At 42.3% G+C, this 22,629-nt stretch overlaps 1 protein-coding gene across 3 annotated transcripts in view; it reads right to left on the bottom strand.

Moving 5' to 3' along the window:
• Nucleotides 1-7,719: 7,719 nt before the first annotated feature.
• LOC119649701 (adenylate cyclase type 6) overlaps nucleotides 7,720-22,629 on the bottom strand; it is a 518,692-nt gene continuing 503,782 nt past the window's right edge. For all 3 annotated transcript variants that reach the window (XM_038051969.1, XM_038051970.1, XM_038051971.1), the window contains 2 exons: nucleotides 9,554-9,678; nucleotides 7,720-9,494 (listed from right to left, as the gene is read on the bottom strand). In XM_038051969.1, the coding sequence (XP_037907897.1) occupies nucleotides 8,529-9,494; nucleotides 9,554-9,678 (1,091 nt within the window). In that variant the 3' untranslated portion in view covers nucleotides 7,720-8,528. The remainder of the gene's footprint in view (nucleotides 9,495-9,553; nucleotides 9,679-22,629) is intronic.

Below are 22,629 nucleotides of genomic sequence, written 5' to 3'. Positions count from 1 at the left end.
GTTGTGAACTGAGGGAGGGAGAGTTCGTATACTTGTACATCGTTCAGAGTGTATGCAGTGCATCTAAAATAGCATCGGATGAGGATCTTCTAGCCAATGAGGCATACTACCTACCTAGAGAAAAACGGCAAATCCATAAAAGTTGGCTGCGAATTTCCAAAGAACCACTAGAAATCAACTGAATAGAAAATAACAGTGACAGCGGAATGATCCCTAAAAGGGTCGCTGGGCCCATATGTTGATCTCGTGTATTGAGAAATGGGTCGAGTGAAAGCTTGGATTGTTGAGGCAAATTGGATTGCGGTAGACGATGCAATAGCCGGAATTTAAAAGAAACTTCAAGAAGTTGAACTAGCCCAAAAAGCGCATTGTACACATTGTACACATTCCCCGCGAGTAAATACTTTACGGTGATCGCGCGGGAAAAGGGTGGAGTGGGGGGTAAGCGAGTCTCACACACTGCTGCTATCTGGCGCGGGAGTGTCTCTACTCCAGAAGAACTGTTGGTGCACATTGCAATTTACTGGGGCAGGCACTTTGATCCTATTAGGTGAACTCTAGACTGGCCTGGGAATACCATGGTGCACCAAGCGTAACACAGTAGGGTCTGGAGACTCTGGGTTTTGGCTACATTGTGCTAGAAAGCAATGAAACAGTGGATGTCCAAGAAGAGGTTGGAAACATAATTTCATGGAGCAGAACCTTATTGTGGAATTGGTAAGCGGTCCATGCCTAGGATATCAGTAAAGAGAAGAATAGCTGGAGGAAATATACCGCATGAAGTCATCAGAAATCGAAAACATTAAGCAACTTATGGGGAAATATGAACCAAAACGGTCACAGGATTGTTGAACCTTACCAAGAAGAGTCTTAAGATCAAAATAGGAACACATATATTCAATATCCAGAATTTATGGAAAGTAAAAAAACTCACCATAGGACCCCTCATACCAGGGGCAATGGTAAAACGAACCAGTAGGAAACGTTCTAAAATGTGTGTCGATTATTGGAGTCGAGTAGGGACGAGGTACGTAAGTGGCCGTGACCCATGTGGGTAATGTATTGGTGTGTCGATGCCGCCTAGATAATTTTTTTATTTGTGTTTCCCCATCCTAATCCAGCAGGAAACTGATGCATCCGAAAGATTCGTCTTGGAAGCATCTACTTATTCTACTTATCTACTTATTCATTACCGCTCATTTTGTCTTTCCGCGAGATATACGACCTAACCACCAGCTTTGCACGTCGTAGTGGTACGGACAGCAGAGCATTCTTCAAATCACCAATTGGACCGAGTGTCTTTCGCAGTCGTAGATTGGATGTGGAGGTCACTAATGTTATGCTGTATTTCCCTACATCATGTTACTGTAATTATTATTCAGATAATTATTCAACTTATTTGGGATTTTCATCGATTCAGAAGTGATCATATCGGAATTTAAAGTTGATTTTTGGTATTCAGGGGAATCACTCACTTATTTACAATAAAACAATCCAATAACAAAACCAGGAAAAATTGCTTTAAAATTCATTTTATTTTTTCATAAAATTAGATATTTTACACAGTGCTCATTACTATCATCTACTTCCAATTACTATTTACTCCACATTTCTCAATCTTTTCTTAAAAGTTCCATTCTTATTTCCAACAACTTTATATTTTTTACATTTTTTTTTATTTATTTTTCACATTCAAGTTTACGATGAGTGGTCCTCAATTTCGCATCTAGCAAGCGTAAAGCCAAGGTAAGGAAGGGATGAAGTAGAAAGGACATGTTTTACGAGACCTAACACCTACAATGCTCCACGAAACCATCACTGGCTGACTAGAGTAACTATAGTGCACTTCCTTTTCAAGTAATCACAGATTACATATAATGTGTATTTATTTATACAATAGGTAACATTTATTACAAAGATTTACAATTACATATTTCTTTCTAATACTTTTGGCTTGTTGAATATGTTTTAAGTTTGGTGAATGAAAAGGTTTTTGGGGAATTGACAGTATTTGAAGTAGCGAAGTAGCAATAAAATGAAGGAAAAAACTAATAAATATTTGGGCAAATAAATAAATCTCAGTATTTTCTGAGAATAATTCCATGTCTAGAGTATATAAAGTTACATCTTGGTTACTGCAGACAATAGAGTTAGCGCTCTATGTGGGAATGGTTCTTCAAGTCTAGTCTTCTTAAAAAATGTATTCAAATTTAGTGCAAAAGCAGAAATCCCCAACTATAGTTGCTATCATGAGCGGGGATGAAATCAGATGCCTGCTTTAGGCAGCGACCTCTAAAAATCCGCGTGGAGGTTAATAAATTGCCGAAAAAACTGGAATAACCTCCGTCGCGAATTTGGCAAAACCTTTTGCCTTAACAGCAAACTCAAAAACAGCAAAAGAGGAAAAATTTGGGCACACCACGCTTTCATAAGCATATGTGTGAATATTTGATCAAAACCCGAGGGAACTCTCTAGAGTTGTGTGTCATAGTGCTTCATGCTCTTGCAAAACTAACTAAATAATTACTATGTAAAAATTTGGGTTTTAGTCAAAAGAGGAAGTTGCCAAAGATCCCTACATCCCTCTCTTAAGCTTATGCCCACCAGCATGCATATGTATACAGCTCCATCTAGCTCCTAGCTACCAATATTAAACGGCCTTAGTATCTCAGTAGTAAAAAACTTAGATACTGTGGTATCTCCTGTTATAAGTCTGAAGAGAATCAGATTGCATTCATTGGCATATGGCAATACCATATCAAAGTGGTTACCCATGTGAAATCCCTTCAAAGGCGGAGGAGAAAGTACTAACCGAGACTTTTCATTTGATATCCCACATGACTATATTTGATGAAAAAAAGTGTACACTCCCCTTAAATTCAACGTAGAATTATGTTATTCACTGTATGCGGGAGCGTTCATACTTCCCACCTTTCCACTAAATTTGGTGTCAATCGCCACAACCGTCTCCAAGAAAAACGTGTGTGACGGACAGATAGACAGACGGAGGAACAGACAAACAGACAGACAGTACCGATTTTAATAAGGTTTTGATTTACAAAACAATTTTAAAAATATGAAAAGGATTCAAACAAAAATATACATCGGCATTCTCCGAAAGGTTAATATAGACCTAGAGGATGTTAAAGTACGAGGAAGCAGTGGATGATCCCAGAAGGGAGACCTTTCGTTGGAATTTAAAAGGTCCAAATGTATAACGAGAAGTTCCTGCAGCACTTGAATTAACCGGAATACAGAGATGGGTAATAAAAGTGTTAGGGCAAAGGCCGCACTCAAGCTGTTCTTGGCGCAACTGTTGAGAATACGCTGTGTTAAGTGCCAAACTAGCAAGCAATTGCCATTGAGGGGATACTGCATAGCGCATAGCGATCGCGAAGATCAATATGATCAATAATAATAATAATTTGGCTGTAGACGGTCCAAAGCCCGGTTGTGAAAAGAAGAGGGATAGATAAGTTTGGTCTGAATGGCTGTTCGCCACCGCGTCTCAGATGACAGATGAGGAAAGTGCAGGAACTTTGTGGTCTTGCAGATTACTCACTGACGAAGCTATGACCACACCTGGGAGTTAAATATAAAATGCAAACCCAAAAGTGATTAAAGGAGGAATTTAAGATCAGGTGCGGATAACCCGCTGGGGTCGTCTAATCGGGGGGCGGTTCGACGTCTACGAGCCACGATGATCAGGAGCATGACTCCGGCTGCTGCAGCTTTTTCACCTCAATCTGTGGCAACGGGTACGCGTAGACAGCGGATGCAGTGAACAAAGGATATGAACCTCTTTAAGATCCGCTCCTACTAGCAAATAACGGCGGGAGCAAGTATAATACCCTACCAACCCTTATTGCACTGGAGATTCGTTGAGCGCTTCCCGCAATACGTGTACGTGACTGTGTAGCGAGTCGCAGACCAGTACCACTTCATTACTCGCAGCGACATAATACGGGCCGTCATCAGGGAACATGCTCGACTTGAGGTTATCGCAGAAACTGATGACAAAGAGTTGATGGGGGCAGAGGCGGCCGTGTCAATAACACCACGCCACAGTGCAGGCAATAGATTTAGTACTCGCCGAAGTACACTTCTTCACCCTCCAGCTGAAGTCTCCGCTGAGGTTCGGGAGGAATTCCAAAGGGCGTGTATAGAATTTTCGGAAATGGATCCTGTGCATGGACCAGCTATTTCCAGACTTTATGTATCTCCAGCAACTCCGAGAATTCTTTCTCAATTCAGTGGCGAGATTGCATCTCGACTGTGTGCTGGTATGTCGCTATTGCAACTACAATAACTTGAGTGCAGATCCGCTTTCGCGTTATTGGTTTGAGTGACCGAAGAGATCCACCATGGAAAACTCGTCTGGAATGTTGCTGTGGCTTGCTAAGGTGAGATTGATTCAAATCTGCTCTGACAATGTCATCAGACGGGTGAAGAATAAAGTGCAGAGGGTTTACCGGAACTATGTCTTCTATCTGGACACACTAAAGCATTAAAAAACTTTCTATCGTATACAGTCGGTTACAACGGTATTGCGAAGCTCTGCAGACGTGTACAGAATACAATATGCACGAGGAACCAGCAGAATTTTTTTCAGATCACTAAATAAATAGTAACAGAGAACAAAGAATATTGAGGGGTTACCCGCCCAGCATGCTGAGCATTATTCCGGGCATGAATTTTGTGGATATTATCGAAGAGGAGGTATGAGGAGCCATAAACAACTCGAAGAATTGAAGGTCCCAGGTCTGGATTCGATGCAGAACTTCTGGTACAAAAAGTTCAATAGTTTACATGGTGAGGCACTGGAGGGTAAAAGAGTTCCTAATAAGGATGAGTTGGCCTAGTTGGACTCTTAAACAAAGCTGGATAGAACTTTTACGAACTCCAGAGTTGAGTCTATACAGAGTCTCTTGGAAGTACGCCACCCAGGAGAACAGGTCTCAGAAGTAGGAGGGAGAGAAATGGCAGTTTCTGCAAATATTTCAATACGAATCTGTTACGTGGGGAATTGGAACACTGCAAGAGCGGTTGATATCCATGAAAAGGTGGTAGTTGCTATACTATCCTTTGAACACTGCAAAGCACCTGGCATGGATGGCATCTATCCAGCAATGCTAAAGGATCACTTTGAACAACTTCTAAAAAATATTTTCCGTGGATGTCTTGCTCTGGGCGGCGTCCTTTGCTCTTGGCAGAAGGTTAAGGTAGTCGTCATAAACCTGAGAAAGATGACTATTTAAATCCAAAGAACATCAGATAAATCAGATCAAATTTCGCAGAAATGTCTGGAGAGGCTTGTTGAGCACCGCATTTTAGAGAAGGCGCTAAGATCGCACCCGCTAAATGAAAACCAACACGTTTACCAGCGTAGAAAGTCTTGTGAGTCTGCTCTTCACACCTTGATATCGAAGATAAGGGATGCAACTCTAAAAAGCGACTACGCGGCGGGAGGGTTCGTGATCATTGAAGAGGCGTTTAACTGTGTATGCAACTGAGCATGGTGTTGATGAAACTTTAATTGAGTGGATTACTGTTATGCTAACACAATGATTTATCGGTCTTGGGCAATGGAAGCGACGAAAGGTTGCCTTCAAGGAGGTGTGCTATCGTTACTTCTGTGGAATATGTTGATCAACTCAAATCTGCCAAGACACATTCAAACTTATGCTAGTTCTTAGTTGAAATATCGAAACAGTGTTGGAAATGCAAACCGCGTTGACCGTTGATTTGATTGACAGTCTGTTCCTCAGGTATGGACTTTTAATAAATCCATCCATTTTTACAACCATTTTTACAAAAAGGAGGAAATTGAATGGTCTTTGCCTTCCAGAGATGAGGGGTATAACTCTTTAACTCTCCGAAGAAGTGAAATAGCTAGGATTTATTCTTTGGAACAAACATATAGAGGCTGTGTAGCTGGACCTTTGCCTCGACATGATGACTTAGAACTCAGATAATAATGTGGATATATATTACTATCATTAGGCAGATGTTAGCTTATGCATCTGTAGTGTGAACCGAAAGAGTTTTCGCTGCCAACTAGCCACACTGCAAACAACTGTGTGTCAGGGTATTACCGGTGCCGCGAGGACCACATCCGGGGCAGCTTCAAATGCATTATACGATATGCAGCCTTTGCATTTATTTATTTAGAGCGCTGCAATAAAAGTAGGTCATAGACTAATTCGATTTGATCTATGCGGAGACAATGGACGTGGGGGCACAGAGTCTGCTTGGTATAAGATATGAAGTTATATTGAAACTAGGACGAATCAGAAGAATGCGTGTACTGATGTCTTCTACACCGATGGCTCAAACACAGAACACGGTTCTGGAGCAGGAGTCTACCTCTCGAATAAAAAGAGAAGTGGGCTTTTCTTTGGGATAATATGTATTTCAAACTGAAGTGTATGCGATCCTGAGGGCGGCAACCTGGATGATTGACAAGCGGTTGAAGAACAAGCACATCGCAATCTGTAGCAATAGCCAAGCTGCATTGAGGGCGTTGAGTAGTCCTCTGATTACCTTGAAAATTGTTCAGGAATTAGAAATCGATTGAACTCTGTTTTTAGATTCAATACGGTGGAAGTACTCTGGGTACTCGGTCATTCTGGTGGGGGTGGGGTTCAATTTCCCCAGATGTCAGTAGCATTCGCTAATGCTGCTATCAAAAACTGGGAACAAGCTTCCCATAATGACAAGTTTCAGAACCTTCATACTGCCAAACACACCAAACTTTTCCTGTCAGAAACAAACAAACATACAAACGTTTATCCTGTCTAAAAGCAGGAAGATTTGCAGAAGTATTGTGAGCATTCTAACTGCCCATAATTCACTAGCTGAACATATGTTCAGAATAGGAATTCTCCAAGATGATTTGTGTCCATCCTGTAATGGACATGGTACAGTGGGCCACTAGGCTCTAAGTGCTTAGAGGCTTTACCTTTCTACCACCTTACACACACGCACTAGGATTCGCGGAACGGCGTACATGCGCAATAATTTTCTTTCGCCATATAAATTCAACGCGGGAGACAATTGTTCTGGGTTTCTACGATGACGTGTCTGACATGCTCCGTGCTATATATGGAACGCCTGCTGCTGGATTGTATGAATACATTCACCTGTATTATCCTGGATAAGTTCCGTGGTAGATACGGTAGCTTCTGAATCCTATGAAAAAAGCAAAATGAGTCTCTTATGCCACAATTGGAGAATATGTGGTTTCTTTAGAACTGTGCAAATGGGCACACACCATTCGACGCAATACGCACTCTGAAGCCTATGTTTCCATGCCGTTTGTAATCGCGGTTTTGTAATGTTCAAAATGACCAGATTTGACCGTCCCAGACTTGTTTCTGTGGGGGCTTTGATGTCATGAGTTTATATGAATAAACTTGACTCCCGGATTGCCGGTAAGGAGAACATACGCGAAGAAATTCGGAACTTCTCGACAAATGTGGTGGACAAAAACTATGAAGAAGGCTATTTAACAGGTCCAAACGATGCATATGCAAATATTTGACTTTGACCCATTTCATGCAATGTTCCACCCTTGTATGAAGAGGATATTGAGTGATTGGTGCCTGAGCGAACAAGAGGGAACGTCTAACGATCAATATCTGAACAAATGATTAACACCCAAACACAGAAGTTACAATGGAATAGTCTTTTTTCACATTCAAACTTGGAGTTGTTAGGACTAAGGCTGCTTCGAATCCGGTGCATGACTTCTCAGCCAAAGTACGTTCACGAGGCTTAATTACCCCAGGACTATTTTGTTGTCGGGACAATAATAATTGTATTCACATATATATGCATTATTAATGAATACATATGTAACATTTCCTCTCCAATATGGTAGGATAGGTTAATCCGCTCTGCTCTGTTGTAAAAAGCTTTATGAATAGTGAGCACGCCGAATATACTTTGCTGGCATAGGTAAGGACCATTTATCCTACGTAACTTATAATCATGCGCCAAACTGAAAGTTGGCTTAACAAAAATAATTTATGGGTGAGTTTGAACTTATTATCCTTTAATATTATATAAAATTAGAAATTATTTACTTAGAATAGATTGGTTGCTTTCTGATACGGATGTTTACCTGTCTACCACTGTTGCCCCTTTCAGTCGTTGTGAGGTGAAGCTTCACTGAAAAGTGGACGGACGACGCTGCTAACAATAGTATTTATGCTATTATAAATTATTTTCCTGAAGAATTTCATAAATAATAAAAATTAAAGTGAATGAAGAATACTAGATGCAGTAATAAAAAATGATGCCGGACATATTGTCATGTTATTTCAGCAAGCATGGTTTTCTTTTCAAATAAAGGAGCATAAATATTATTACATTATTTGCAAAAGATGATGAAAGGACAATCATATTTACAGTATCCTTAGGCCTTTTAGAAAGAATGTAATTGACGTAGACGTAGTAATTTGAAGTTTCCTTACTGTCAAGACCGTGAGAAAATGAACAACTCCATTTAAATAGAAGACATTATACTATTTTACAACATTAGTTACATCCTGTAAAATATGACTTGACACAGTCTTGGTTGATATCAAATTCAAACTACGACTATTCGGAATAGAACCTCTCGACTTAGTACTCATCCGAATTGGGCACATCGATTGAGAATTTTTAATAGGACTTTTAAGATTCTCCTTCAGCAAAGTGACCGTGCATTCTTCCTTGTCCGAGTCATTCAAAATGGTTTCAATTGACTTCGATTTGCTGCCAACATGATTGTAAAATTGCGTATTGGAATTTGTGTTCAATTCGAGTTTAACATGCTTAATTTCATAGTGCTTAATTTCATTCTGCCTCAGAGTTATCTGTTGTTTGTTAGTTAGATCGGACAGACTTATATCGTTCTTCAGTAATATTTCTAAGTTTTCAATGGAGTCCTTCAACCCGCATCGTTCGTTCGCTAAACTTTGCTTGATTTCGGTGAGAGGGTTTTTTGGACAAACATTGCCAGGAAACGATTTCGACATAGTATCTGTGGTGGGCTTTTTCGATGCAGAACTAAATTCGGAGGACTCATGATCGAAACCGCTTTGAGCTTTGACACTCGGAACAGTTTGGCAGCTTGAGGTATGCAAGCTGCTACTGTTTGATAGACTAGGTGTCATGCAAGCACTGAAGGTAGTTCCAAATGATGAGGAAATGTTATGTTGTCGACATAAGGATTTACGCCGCTGGGCTGTTGGATTACTCGCATTCGAGTTGATGTCTAAATCCTGAGACACATCCTCGGAGTTTGTACTCTGCTGATTTTGGAGAAAGTTTTTTGATGGCGGTGCAGAGGTGGGAGTGTTTTGATGAGACGGCTTTTGGGGCGGCTCTGGTAGTTTCCCTTTGAGAAAATAAGTCACCATCGTACCTTTGCCTTTGACATTAACACTGCCACGGCAGGATAATTCAAAACCTCTACATTCGAGAATTTGGTACATTTCTTGTGTAACCTGGTACAAAATTTGTTTTGTTAATACTATTTTACTTGATTGAAATGCGAATATGTTACCTGTATGTGATCCAGAACACCAGTGGAGTCCATTCTGCTTGCTACATTTACCGCATTACCCCATATATCATATTGAGGTTTTCTTGCGCCAATTACCCCGGCAACTACTGGTCCGATGTTGATACCTGAAAGCAATTATTGTTAAGAGTATCGAAGATTTAGATAATTATAAAATGAAAAAGTATGAAAGTAAACTAGCTTTGGAACAAAACGCACTAGAAAGATAAGTTCAATAGACAATAACAATAAAGGCAAAGGGAAAAGAGTATTATGTCAATTAAGTTCAAATTGGACTGATTTTCTGGAGACAGATTGGAAACAATAAACAAACAAGTCGGGAAACCGGAAGCTGGGCGCTTCAGGTATGAAAGGTTTTGTTGGTTTTTTGTGTGAGTATATTTGAGTGTAGAACTATCCCATTTGTACGTAGCCCGTTAAGAATATGCATTTAGCATATCAGATTTAGTACTTCGGGTTGTAAATTTACACGGTAAGGCAACTTTGAGCTACTGTAACTTTGTTACTAATAGTATGATTTTGATCAAACTTGGAGATAATATGCTTCATATTATATTTTATACTACTACTAAGTTTTATAACTCTGACATAAACTTAAGGAGAGTATTCGTTTTGAGAATGATGGGGTCCTAAGTCCGCATCAACTTAATGCTGGACCGGACCAAATGGGGAGCAACTTACTCCCTCTTTCCTGCATAGGCATGTCGTGTTCTACGAATTATATAAAGGAGCACTCAATATCTGCGAGCCGCTACGGTCACGCTGCTCCCAGGGCAGAGGTGAGGCAGCGTCTGACGATTTGCCTCTGCCCTGGTAAGAAACCGTAAAGCCGCCATCGCTTGCTTTTTTGAAAAGTTTGGGTGCAAGCCCTAAGCGAGGGGTCCGTGGACCAGGAAAGAGGGAGTAAGTTGCTCCCCATTTGGTCCGGTCCAGCATTAAGTTGATGCGGACTTAGGACCCCATCATTCTCAAAACGAATATTTCAGCTCTGGCCAAGCTCTGGTCAATCAGGCGGATTTGCGCTCAATATAATTCGTAGGCATGTCGTGTTCTACGAATTATATAAAGGAGCACTCAACATCTGCGAGCCGCTACGGTCACGCTGCCCCCAGGGCAGAGGTGAGGCAGCGTCTGACGATTTGCTTCTGCCCTGGTAAGAAACCGTAAAGCCGCCATCGCTTGCTTTTTTTTTGAGAGGGGTTTTACTCAATTTTCCCAAAAATACGGTAATATACTATTATTAACTTAATTTGAACAGATATCGATATGGTGAGTATTTTGAGGCCTGGGTACCGTATAGAGGCAGCTTCATGATTTTTCCAGATTTTTCGGTTGGGTAGTTTCTGAGAATGGCTCCGTTAAAGAAATCATCACATTGCACCCCTCCCACTCCGCGCCTTTTTAACAAATCTCAAAACTAAGACCGGTACTAATCGAGACCTTTCATTTGATTCCCCACATGACTATATTTGGTGAGAAAAATGTTTACACCCCCCTTTTACATGTATGGGAACCCCCCCCCCCCCACCCAAATCTCAACGTAGGAGGATATGACTCACTGCATGTCTGGGGGTCCACAGTTCCCACCGCCTCACCAAATTTCGTGTCAATCGGTATGGCCGTTTCTGAGAAAAGTGCCTGTGACAAACAAACAGACAGACAGACAGACGGATAGACAGACATATTTGGGAGTAATGATTGACAATAGACTCAATTTTAAAAACCACATTGAGTGGGCTGCAACTAAAGTATCTTCCATCGCTCTAACGATCTCGAGGATACTACCGAACATTGGTGCACCAAGACAAAGTCGATATCGTCTTATTTCAAGAGTAGTTAGTTCCGTGCTACTCTACGCAGCTCCAGTTTGGGCAACCGTTCTGGAAAACAAATCAAATTACGGAAAACTAGGAATGGCGTATAGACTAAGTGCATTCCGGGTATGCAGTGCTTATCGAACGACATCAGGAGAAGCAGCATGTACTGGAAGGGACAATCCCCATAGACATCTTGGCGGATGAAGGTCGGCGTCTCTACGACAAAATGTATGCAATCGGGGAGTCTATTGTACTTCGATGGCAACTAGCACGGCGGGAATCCATCGCAAAATGGCAAAAGAGACGGAACGAGGCACAACTGGCCGTTGGACCTACCGTATCATTCCACACGTTCGAAGATGGATGGAAAGGAATCACGGGGAATTAAACTACGAGCTAACACAGTTTTTAACTGGACATGGAGGTTATCGGGCTTATCTTTATCGATTTGGACACGACGAGTCACCATGGTGCCCAAGATGTGGTAACGTGGCTGAGAATGCTGAGCATGTTATATTTGAGTGCCCAAGGTTTACAGCACACCGAACTAGGCTGGAGGCGATCGCAGACAGGCGCTTAACACCTGGAAATACAGCGGCGTTTATGTTGGAATCAACGGAGGCTTGGAATCAAGTGGTGATTGAGCTGAAAATGATTCATCAACAGCTAAGTCATGAAGAACTGCGAAGAAAGCAAGAAAGGGAGCGAACAATAATGCGCCGCAGTTAAGGACTGATCCAGCCCCACGATGGAATGCTTATAGCAGTCCCGTGGGGAGAGTGGAAGAAGAAGGACGTGGTTTTAGTGAGTAGAAGTCTCACATAACTGTATGGCAGGAGCCAGCAGTAGGTTTTGAACCTTTCCACCATCTAACGATGAAAAAAAAAGACGGACAGACAGACAAACAGACATTGAACCGATTTTAACAAGGTTTTGTTTTACAAACAAAACCTTAAAAAAGGGTCATGGTAACAGTGATCGCATTTCTCTACGCAAATAGATTTATAGTTAATCATTCCTTACATATTCCCTATCCTCCATAGCAACCCTTCTGAAATCACTACATCTTTTCGTTCTCTTTTCTTCCAAATCCTTCCTTCAGCTCTCCTACAATACATAGTATCGAAAGTGTCTCCTACAAGACTATTCAGAAAAGGGCGTGGAGTTAGAAAGGATGACAGGGTGGAAAGGGGAATGTATCCTCACATTACAATGTCAAGCTCGCTCATATCGGCCGCTTTCCGAATTAATAGATGTGTGCAAGAAGAACCCCTGTTAACATCGATTTACTGTCTGCCTCTATTTTTTACAGCTGGATGTGGAAACTAGAAAGGCATCACTGCGCCAGTTTGCATCAGTATGTGGGATTCTCACCCAGTAAACCACCTCTCTTTCCCCTTTCCCGCGGAAACGCCGCAAGGCATTAATTGGCGAGGAGGACTACGGTTCCAGCGACACATCCTTCCGCTCTTCGCGTCTCTGAATAAAATCTAAACACTAGATTGGGGTCTTAGATTGCAACCACATTCAGGAATGGGGAATCATCTAAACCGAATTGGTACAGGTACTTCCTGTAAGTTGATGCTTCCAGGTGTCCCTTAAAATTGATCTTTGCATCATCATCCCCAGACTTTGAAGTGATGATGGGGCCACCAACATGAATACTAATCGTATTCCTTTTCGTACTGTTGATAATCAAGACCGTCGTTCCGTCGTTTATACCACTAGGTTCAAGCTGAACCATCTTCAGTCAGGCTTTTATGGCATTGATGCCACTTCAGTATCTTTGCGACGACAATCACAGTTAATCCAATTATCATGGTACCTCTGAGATGGGAAGGCAGTGGCCTCATTAGACATCATTATTAACAGAAGAAGGCCAAACGCAGATCTTTGTGGTACTCCTGTCATGACAGTGCGCTACTTAGGTCCCCCATCCGTATCCTAATGTTTTTTCTAGAGGTAGCTTTGGAGTAGATTAGTCAAGTAAATAGGGACCCTCATTTTGGGTATTAAGCCCAATTAGGATAAAAAAATCCTATGGCGTCGATTGTTGAATGAGCTAACTGTTGTTCCGATAGGGCAAACTGATATCGTACTGTAGGGTGAAATACATGTACTGAAAATGACACTTTCTAGCATCTTTACAATCGTGTCTATAAGGCAAATCGGTATAATGATGGGTTTTTCGGTTGTTTATTGGGCTTCGGTAACATAGCTAGCTTTTCTCTCTCTTCACGGCGGAAAAAATCCTTCTACCATGCATACTTCAAACATGAGCTTAGGGGCTCCATTTTACCATGTATGTTCTAAATACGAGCTCTATTAGGGATGAATTCAAGCCGGGAGCTCTATCATCATTACTTCTTCGGCAAGTTCCTCTTCAGTCATCGCAAGGATGGTGAAAGCGTTCAACGCTTATTTATACTTTTTGTGCTTCTCTTTATGCGGATGGAAGTGTGCCGTTACTGTATCGGGGAGAAGATTCGGGCAGATCAGTTGTGGTAATGCCTTTTCAGATTACTCTGAAGTTTAGATTCGTCGCAGCGTAGAGTTCTTTAAAGCATTGCCGCTTACTGGTACGTATAGCCCACTCAAGTCTACCTCGAAAATTGGCGTATGCTTGCTATTTCTTACCAAAGTCGAGTCCTTCTTCTTAATTGTTTGACCGATTATTGGCGTAGATTCGCCATGCGATGCTGCCATGCCCTTGTTATGCGACTCATTATTTGTGCTATCGTTTTTGAAACCACATCATCAGGATTATAACTTCCCAATAGCTTATCTACAAACGCATTTCATTCAAACGTTTTCGGAGATCAACCTAGATTTCGAGCTCTTCATCCACTGGATCGCACACCACCGCGTTGCCCATTTTCGATCTAGCCGAAAATTGCCTGCTGGCTCTTGTGAATATATTGCTCATAAACAAACTAGATTGTTTTCTTCACCAATGTGGTATTCCGGTATATCAAATCACATGCAGTGAAAGGCATCATCTTGTATGGCGTATAAGAGAGGGGGAGGGGTTTGCGAAGACCGGGTCCAACTTTTTTCTCCGAAGAAAGCCGTTCGTAGTTTTAGATTAGATTAGAACTTTAGGAAGAAGATCTCAGATTTGATATTAATAGAGAAATAGAACAATGAGGGTTACAAAAGTATAAATTTGGAGTATGACAAGTCTCTTTCTTAGAAACTAACCAACTGAAAAATCTGAAATCCTGGTGACCATCATCACCAACTGCGCAACAACCGGTATCGTGTCTAGGCCTGCCTTAATAAGGAACTCCAGACATCCCGGTTTTGCGCCGAGATCCACCAATTCGATATCCCTAAAAGCTGCTTGGCGTCCTCGCCTACGCCATCGCTCCATCTCAGGCAGGGTCTCTCGTCTTATTTTTCTACCATAGATATTGCCCTTATAGATTTTCCGGTCTTGATCATTCTGATCTCTACGGATTAAGTGACCCGCCCACCGTAACCTATTGAGCGAGATTTTATCCACAACCTGACGGGCATAGTATCGCACATAGATTTCGTCGTTATGTAGTCTACGGAATCGTCCATCCTTATGTAGGGGGGCAAAAATTTTTCGGAGGATTCTTCTCTCGAACGCGGCCAAGAGTTCGCAATTCTTCTTGCTAAGAACCCAAGTCTCTGAGGAATACATGAGGACTGGTAAGATCATTGTCTTATATAGTAAGAGCTCTGAGGGACGTTTCGAGCGGAACAGTTTTTGTAAGTTGAAATAGCCTCTGTTGGCAGCCAACAACCGTGCGTGGATTTCATCGTCATAGCTGTTATCGGTTGTGATTTTCGACCTCAACGGTCTCAAAGTTCTTTATTTTTTCCGTTTGACCAGTGCGGTTCGATGTTGTTGGTTGGTTAGTTTTTGGCGGTGACGTTGTCACTATATATGTTGTCTTGACTTCATTGATGTCCAGCCCAAGATAAATGGGTGGATGGATGAAGGCGATTGTGTATTGTCGTTCTTCCCATGATGTCGTTATCGTCAGCTTAGGCCAGTAGTTGGGTGGACTTAAAGAAGATCGTATCCCTCGCATCATCCTCAGCATCAATGATGACTCCAGGGCCAAGTTAAAGGGGACGCATGATAGGGCATCCCCATGTCATAGGCCACTGTTAATGTCGAATGGTCTTTAAAGTTATTCTGTTACTTTTATCTGGATAGCCTAGTCATTCTTATCAATTTCGTCAGTATACCGAATTCTCTTGTGGCCGTGTACAGGTTTACCCTGGCTATGCTATCATAGGCGGCTTTAAAGTCGATGAAAAGATGGTGCAACTGACGTCCATATTCCAACAGTTTTTCCATCCCTCGCGGCAGAGAGAAAATCTGATCTGTTACTGATTTGCCTGGAGTGAAGCCTCTTTGGTATGGGAAAATGATATTCTGAGCCTAAGGGGCTATCCGGTCTAGGAAGATAGCGGTAAATATCTTATACAGGGTGCGGCAGCATAACTTCCTTTTTTCAAAACTCAATAAAAACTATTGCATGCATGGGAAAATATTTATTTATTTTTTATAATGTAGGTACATGTCTAAAGTTTTTATTTACATTGTTTCGAAGATCAAATCTGTTAGGTGACGTCCCCCATTCTCCATACATTGCGTAAACCGATTTCTGGCGTTTGTCATGACTTTTGTTAACATAGCAGGTGTTATGTTGGCAATTTCTTCTTGGATGTTGGTCTTCAAATCTTGTAGGGTTCTTGGACGGTTCACATAAACACGGGATTTCAAAAAAACCCATAGAAAAAAATCACAAGAGGACAGATCGGGAGAGCGTGCCGGCCATTCCAAATCGCCTCTAATTGAAATAAAAAGATTCTGAAAGTTCCTGCACTATCGCCATCTTATAGGGATGAAAATGAAGATCATCACAAAGAATTCTTCTCACAGAACGATCGGATAGTCCAAGGGCAGATGCGTGTTTGCGCGCAGAACGCCGTGGCGATCGCAACATTGACGCTCTCACTGCTTCAATGTTCTCAGGTGATCTAACGGGCCGAGGGACTCCAGTTCTTCCTTTTGTCGCACTTGCAGTTTGTCTGAATGTAGTGACCCATGTAACAATTGATTTGCGGCCTGGGACGGGAGCCAACAGGGCTAAATTAAAGCGATTCCGAAATGCACACTGTGTTGCAATAACCGAACATCCGCTTGAAAAGTAAACCTCAACGGCAAAGGCACGCTCCTCACTATTCTAACGCATGATGGCGACTGAATCGTGTCGGGACAAAACTTTACAGTATCCCCTCTTGAACGAGACCACCAGCGCTCCGCTATGACATCAACTAACTGAATGGCGCGCATTTTAAAAAAGGAAGTTATGCTGCCGCACCCTGTAGATGGTACTCAGCAACGTGATACCGCTATAATTGCTGCATTGTGTGATATCTATCTTTTTATGAGACAGATAATGCCTCTTTGCCAATCGTCAGGCATTGATTCTCTGTCCCATACCTTGAGTACAAGTTGATGAACCACTTGGTGTAATTGGTCGCCACCATATTTAAATAATTCGGCTGCAATTCCATGGGCTCCTGACGACTTATGATTTTCAAGCCGATGAATTGCACGGATTGTTTCTTCTGCATTGGTGGTAGCAAAATTTGTCCGTCGTCTTCAGTTGGCGGGACCTCCAACTCGCCGATGTTCTGGTTGTTCATTAGTTCATTAAACTACTCGACCCATCGCTCCAATATGCCCATTCTGTCGGAAATCAGATTTCCCTCTCTGTCTCGGCAGGGTGAGCATCGAGGTGTGTAAGGTTTCATCCTGCTGACTTGTTGGTAAAACTTGCGCGCCTGGTGCGGTTGCTCCTTGTACTTTTCGAGTTCACAGACCTGTTGGTTCTGCCAGGCTTCCTTTTTCCATCTGTGAAGTCGCTTCTCCACTCGCCAGAGTTCGAGATAAGTCTCCGCGCATGCTCGCGTCCTTGGAGATGCCTCTATTTAAAGCCTAGCCCCCAAAATACATCTCATACTGAACTCTTTTCAAATAAAGTTTTTAATAGTATATATATATGGCAGTCTAGTACATTTATATTAGTATATTTATACTCCGCCGTAGACGGAGGGGAAGTGGGTGAAGTGGACAAAGGATATTAACCTTCTACTATCCACTCCTAGTGCGAAATAACGGAAATACTATCCCGGCCATCAGCGGGGAGTGTGTTCAGCTGAGGTCCTCGTGGAAACCGGTGGTGAAGAATCAATGGGGGCAGCGGCAGCAGCATTAACAACAACTCACCACAACAATTTGAGTACTCGCCCAAGCTGTCTTCTTGATCGTCAGGCTGTCTCTGTATAGAATTCTACAGAATTCTCGGAAATGGATTCTTTGCATAGAGCAGGTATTGCCAGGCTCTATGCATCTTCACCAACTCCAAGAATTCTATCTCGAATCAGTGATCAGAATGCATCTTGGCTTTGCTCTGGTATGACACGGTTGCATTTGAAATCATTTGTGTATTGTGGTGCACGGCTTCTGCATTATTGGTTTGAGTGGCCGAAGAGATCTATCATGGAAAATTCATGTGGAACGTCGGCGGGACTCATTAAGAGTGGACACTGCTGGGCTAACTCAATTCAGCACTAGTAATTCCAATAGAGGGGTGCGGAATAAAGTGCAGAGGATTTAGCGGAGCTATGCCATTCTCAGTGAGACAGTGATAGTTGAAATTTTCGGACATACTAAAGCAGAAACTGTCTGTTATATGCAGTTGGTTGCAACGCTATGGCAATAGTGACACCAGACTTGCTCGAAGTGCCAACAAACCAGTTCTTTCAGATACCTCAACGAATCTCAAAAGAGCGTGTAAACAGCACAGTTTTCGGCAATAGAAACAAAAGGGCATTGGGGCAGAATTTGGAGCTTACCCGTCCTGCATGCTGAGCATGCTAAGTTTATTACCGCTGCCACTATGCCGGGTATTAATCTTGCGGGTATTATCGAAGAGAAGATTCAATAAGCCATAAACAGCTCGAGAAATTGGTAGGGTCCTGGTCTGGATCGGGTGCAAAATTTCTTCTATAAAAAGTTCACCAGAATATATGGCCGGTTGGGGTAAGGCATAAACGGCGTGGTTGGCGTCGTGGCATAATATCACGACTAAGTTGACCCGCTACGCGTTTATTTTTAGAGCAGCAGACAGTCCCTTGCAGATAGTGGGCTTAATCCTCTCAACTTAAAACATCGTTCTTTCAATCTCCTGAATGAGGTGAAATCGGGCCAAGAGCGGATCGGTAAATGGAAGTCGAAGGCAGTACATGATAAAGGCATGAATTGTCTTTGGCCAGCTTATAATAAAATAACGGGTGGGCAATAACCAGGCTGGAATGTGTGGTTCGGCGTTAGAGACGGTGGACTATTTTATTTTTGGCTAGAGTATAATGGCACCGATGCAATATACGAGCAGGAATAATGCTGAATGTAAGATGATCCATCAAAACCGTGCATATAAGTATGATCTGATTACGGGAACATGTCCGCTTTACCAATATGAGTTGCAGGCAATGCTCGATAGTTGTGTTTACGGCGTGGATTGAGAACGGCGGGTTCTAACTTATCCCCATGTACCAAATAACAAGCCTGGCGTGTTGTTAGTTTGCAAGACGGGTCGCTTCGCGTATATTAAGAATCTTGCTAGTCTCCATAATTACAACATTGAACGGAAATACGTGGAGAAGAAGCTGAACTATGAGCCACTGGTTCCGGAAATTAAAGAAATTTGGCGTGACGAGAAGATAGTTGTAGTTCCAAATAATATTGCCACCGTATGGTACGTAAATCTTGCAAGATTTCCCTTGATTTCCTGGGACTCTCATTCACAATTCTGCAGATTTGCTCGATGTTGCGGGGAGCTCTCTACCGATTCTTCTCAGGATGGCCTTTAAGTTATTGAAGCTACAAGGGATGGTGGTCATGTGACTTTCGAGATACGGTGAAGCTAAGATAACACAGAGATCCGAGAATGGCATATTAAACATATAAGAGGGCCAGCAATATATTGTAAAATGGATCCCGGTAATGTAATGCACACCAAATGCTGCTTAAAAGCCTCAGTTTAAGTTGACTGATAAGTTTTCTGTTCGACTGAGTATTTTTGAGTTATCGATACCCCTATTTAGTATTTCAAATCGCTTTTCTGTCTTTGTGCATATGAGAAATCAAGGTTCAAGGTGACTTAATCATCTTATTTGCTAGACTCAGAAGATATTCAACTAGGTGTACCTGGGCAGCACGTACATGAAGGAAAGTCGACATAAATGGTGACAATGTCAGCACCAAAAAGGAAAGCAACAAAAACATCCGGTCAGGTTGCGGCAACCGCAATTTGCCAACAGATGCGCAGTCTCGCTGAAACCAACAGCTTGGTTGACAATTTAGTTGCGCGTCTGTGGTTAGTGTAATGCACGACGTTTAATACGCAAAATCAAGGTAAATATTTGTAATGCCGGGTCTGTGCTAGCCATAGACGTGTAACCAAATAGATAAGCCAGTTGTTGGTTGTCGCGAAATTGCACGTGTGTGGGCAAGCGGCGCTTACCGATTCAGATGCTGCCTCACTTCTGCCCTGGGAGCAGCGTGACCGGTGATAAGGTGGCATTTGCTCCCTTCCTCCCTTCCCCGCGCTACCCTGAACGAAACCGCTAGTCGCATACTTTTCGGAACTTGGGTGCCCAATATGGGGGCACGTGGATCACAATCGTGGAAGTATGTTGCTTTCCAACTGGTCCGGTCTGCCATCAAGTATATGGCGGACTTCTAGTTTAGCCTCGGCCGGCTTAGACTTGAATTTTACAAGGCGGTTTTTGTACTTGTTATAATTCATTCACAAGTCGTGTTCTTGATTTGATGTAAGGCAGCAAACCTTGTAACCACTTCGGTCCGCTGCTTCCAGGGCAGAAGTGGGTCTGATGAGTTGCCTCTGCCCTAGACGAATTCGCAAGTCACATGGTTCACATTTGTGGCTAGTGTAATGCACGTTTGTGACTAGTGTGATGATCCGCAAAACCAAGGTAAATATTTGTTGAAGGTTTGAACTTTTTGGAAAATAGCAAGTATCTGGACCTGTCGTTATAAATATTGAATGGATAATGATGAAAAGATCCAATCTATACTGAATACATGATTTTAATAGAATCGTCGACTTTGGTTTTTAATTACCAAGTCAGGAGTCCCAATATGCGATGAAGGAGGAAATGGTCGAGGTATTATTTTGACAAAAGAAATTTAATAATAAAATTTTAATTTAAATATTGTTACAATTTATAGTTATAAGTTACATTATAGCTATTAACTATTGCATTTTGTTGGAACGTGGTTGGCGTTTTATTTCCTGTCGAAATTTTTAACTTGTTATGTGAAGATCACTTTGCTTAATTTGGTTTTGATGCTGCCATTGATGCTTATGCTTATTTGGGAATATATATACATTTTTCAAACACTGCTCGCAATACTCTGAATAAGGTCAATAAATTCACTAATATTACCAAATCTATACTTGTTTTCGCCTCGGTTTCTATAAAATAATTCTCTAAAGTTTTGTGAGAAACTACTTACAAAAATATACCTTTCTGAGCGACTTTAGGCAAGGAAATATGTACACCAACGTCGTGAAAATAAGCAAAAGTTCCAAAATCCAGGCAGTTGAATTTATACATGCTGATGCCTTTATTCTGGGCTCGAATGCAGGTGGCGGAACCACTGGGGGAATTGAATCAGAAGTCTCAATAGTTACTGCGGGAGTTGTAGCTGCCTCAGAAGAGTTGTTTTCAGCGGCAGCTGGAGCATCACTTTGCATCAAAAACATCATCAATTACCTCAATTTTAACACGATAGTTCTAAATAATAAGATTTAAACACAACGTCTTCGTGCAACAACTTATTAGAACAATTTTTCGACAACTGTTGGACTGTAATTTCAGCGCCTGCTCCCTACAGGACACTCTGAACTTATGTCAAATTTTAGTACTTGAATCATCCAATACCATTGGGGAATAATCTAGCATGTTTCAGAGATCCTGATTCCATAAAGGAATATTATAATTCTTATCCCCCGGCTCTTTCTGCTTTTATTTGGCCTTGCACATAAGTCAGGGTCAGCCTAGTCAATTTGATCGGGATACTGCGTTGATAAGAACGACTGATGAATATGGCAGCCTCTAAAATATTCTTATTACACAGAATCTATCTTCTTCATGTTTAATGACTTTTTGGATTAGTGCCGGTTGAGCGAGGAGGGTAAATTGGAAAGAAACTTCCTTCCTCTGTTTCTGACTCAGGGACACTTCCTTCTGGGTTGGAAGCAGCTTGACCGAAGTGGTATTGTTTATCTCTACATACAATTCACACCACACGGATGTACATTAAAACAACTTTGGTCACGCTACCTCCAGGTGAGGCAACGTCTGATGGATTGTCACGTCAGCAATTTGTAAGGGGCTTGACAGGAGGGCAGCATGACGGAGATGCGGTAGGTTATCAAGCGAGGACCTGTAATGAATTCGAAAGTTGCGTTCTTTGCAGAGATCGTGTCGTGTCTGGTGAGGGCGTCGAAAACACTGCGGGCCATCTTTAAGGCGGAATTAGAAAGGGCCAGGATGCGAATAGCTTGGTCGCATTCTACATGCACCAGGATACGGGTTACGGGATAACGACTTTATAGCGTTTACCTAACGGCGCATAAGACGCTGCTGGACTTTCGGCGCCGGCTTGATGTTCTGACATCACTTTTGCGTTGGAATCTCTGGTAGCATCAGTGGACGGGTGGCGAGTGCTGGAAGACTTCTCGGAAAGTGATCACCAGTGCACTGCGCTCGAAGTGATGGACGCTACTTCCCGGTGTGCACGAATCCGGCGTTCGGCCTGGGTGTGGAATGTTGCGAGAGAGAACATCGGGTAGTACATCGAAGCTCTTGGAACAGGCAGTCTCGTTGGAGGACGCTTCGGGGGTGATAGCGCTGCAGCTGACATTATCGTAAACTCAGTGATAAACTTCATAACCACAGCGTGTAAGGTTTCCATGCCTTGGCGGGCGGCAGAATTTGCCGATCTATGGAGGGAGTATCATAAGCAACACGGCATGACGTTTACAGGATAGCGAGGAGGCATGCGCTATAGAGGTAGGATGTAGATCAGCAAAAAGGAATCTCTGCAGCAAGGTAAATAAAAGCAAACATCGCGGCTGGCCGAACCTGGTCAACGAGGTG

This window comes from Hermetia illucens, chromosome 2, assembly GCF_905115235.1.
Source record: "Hermetia illucens chromosome 2, iHerIll2.2.curated.20191125, whole genome shotgun sequence".
NCBI classification, from domain to species: Eukaryota; Metazoa; Arthropoda; class Insecta; order Diptera; family Stratiomyidae; genus Hermetia; species Hermetia illucens.
This window is presented reverse-complemented; position numbering and strand designations above follow the sequence as displayed.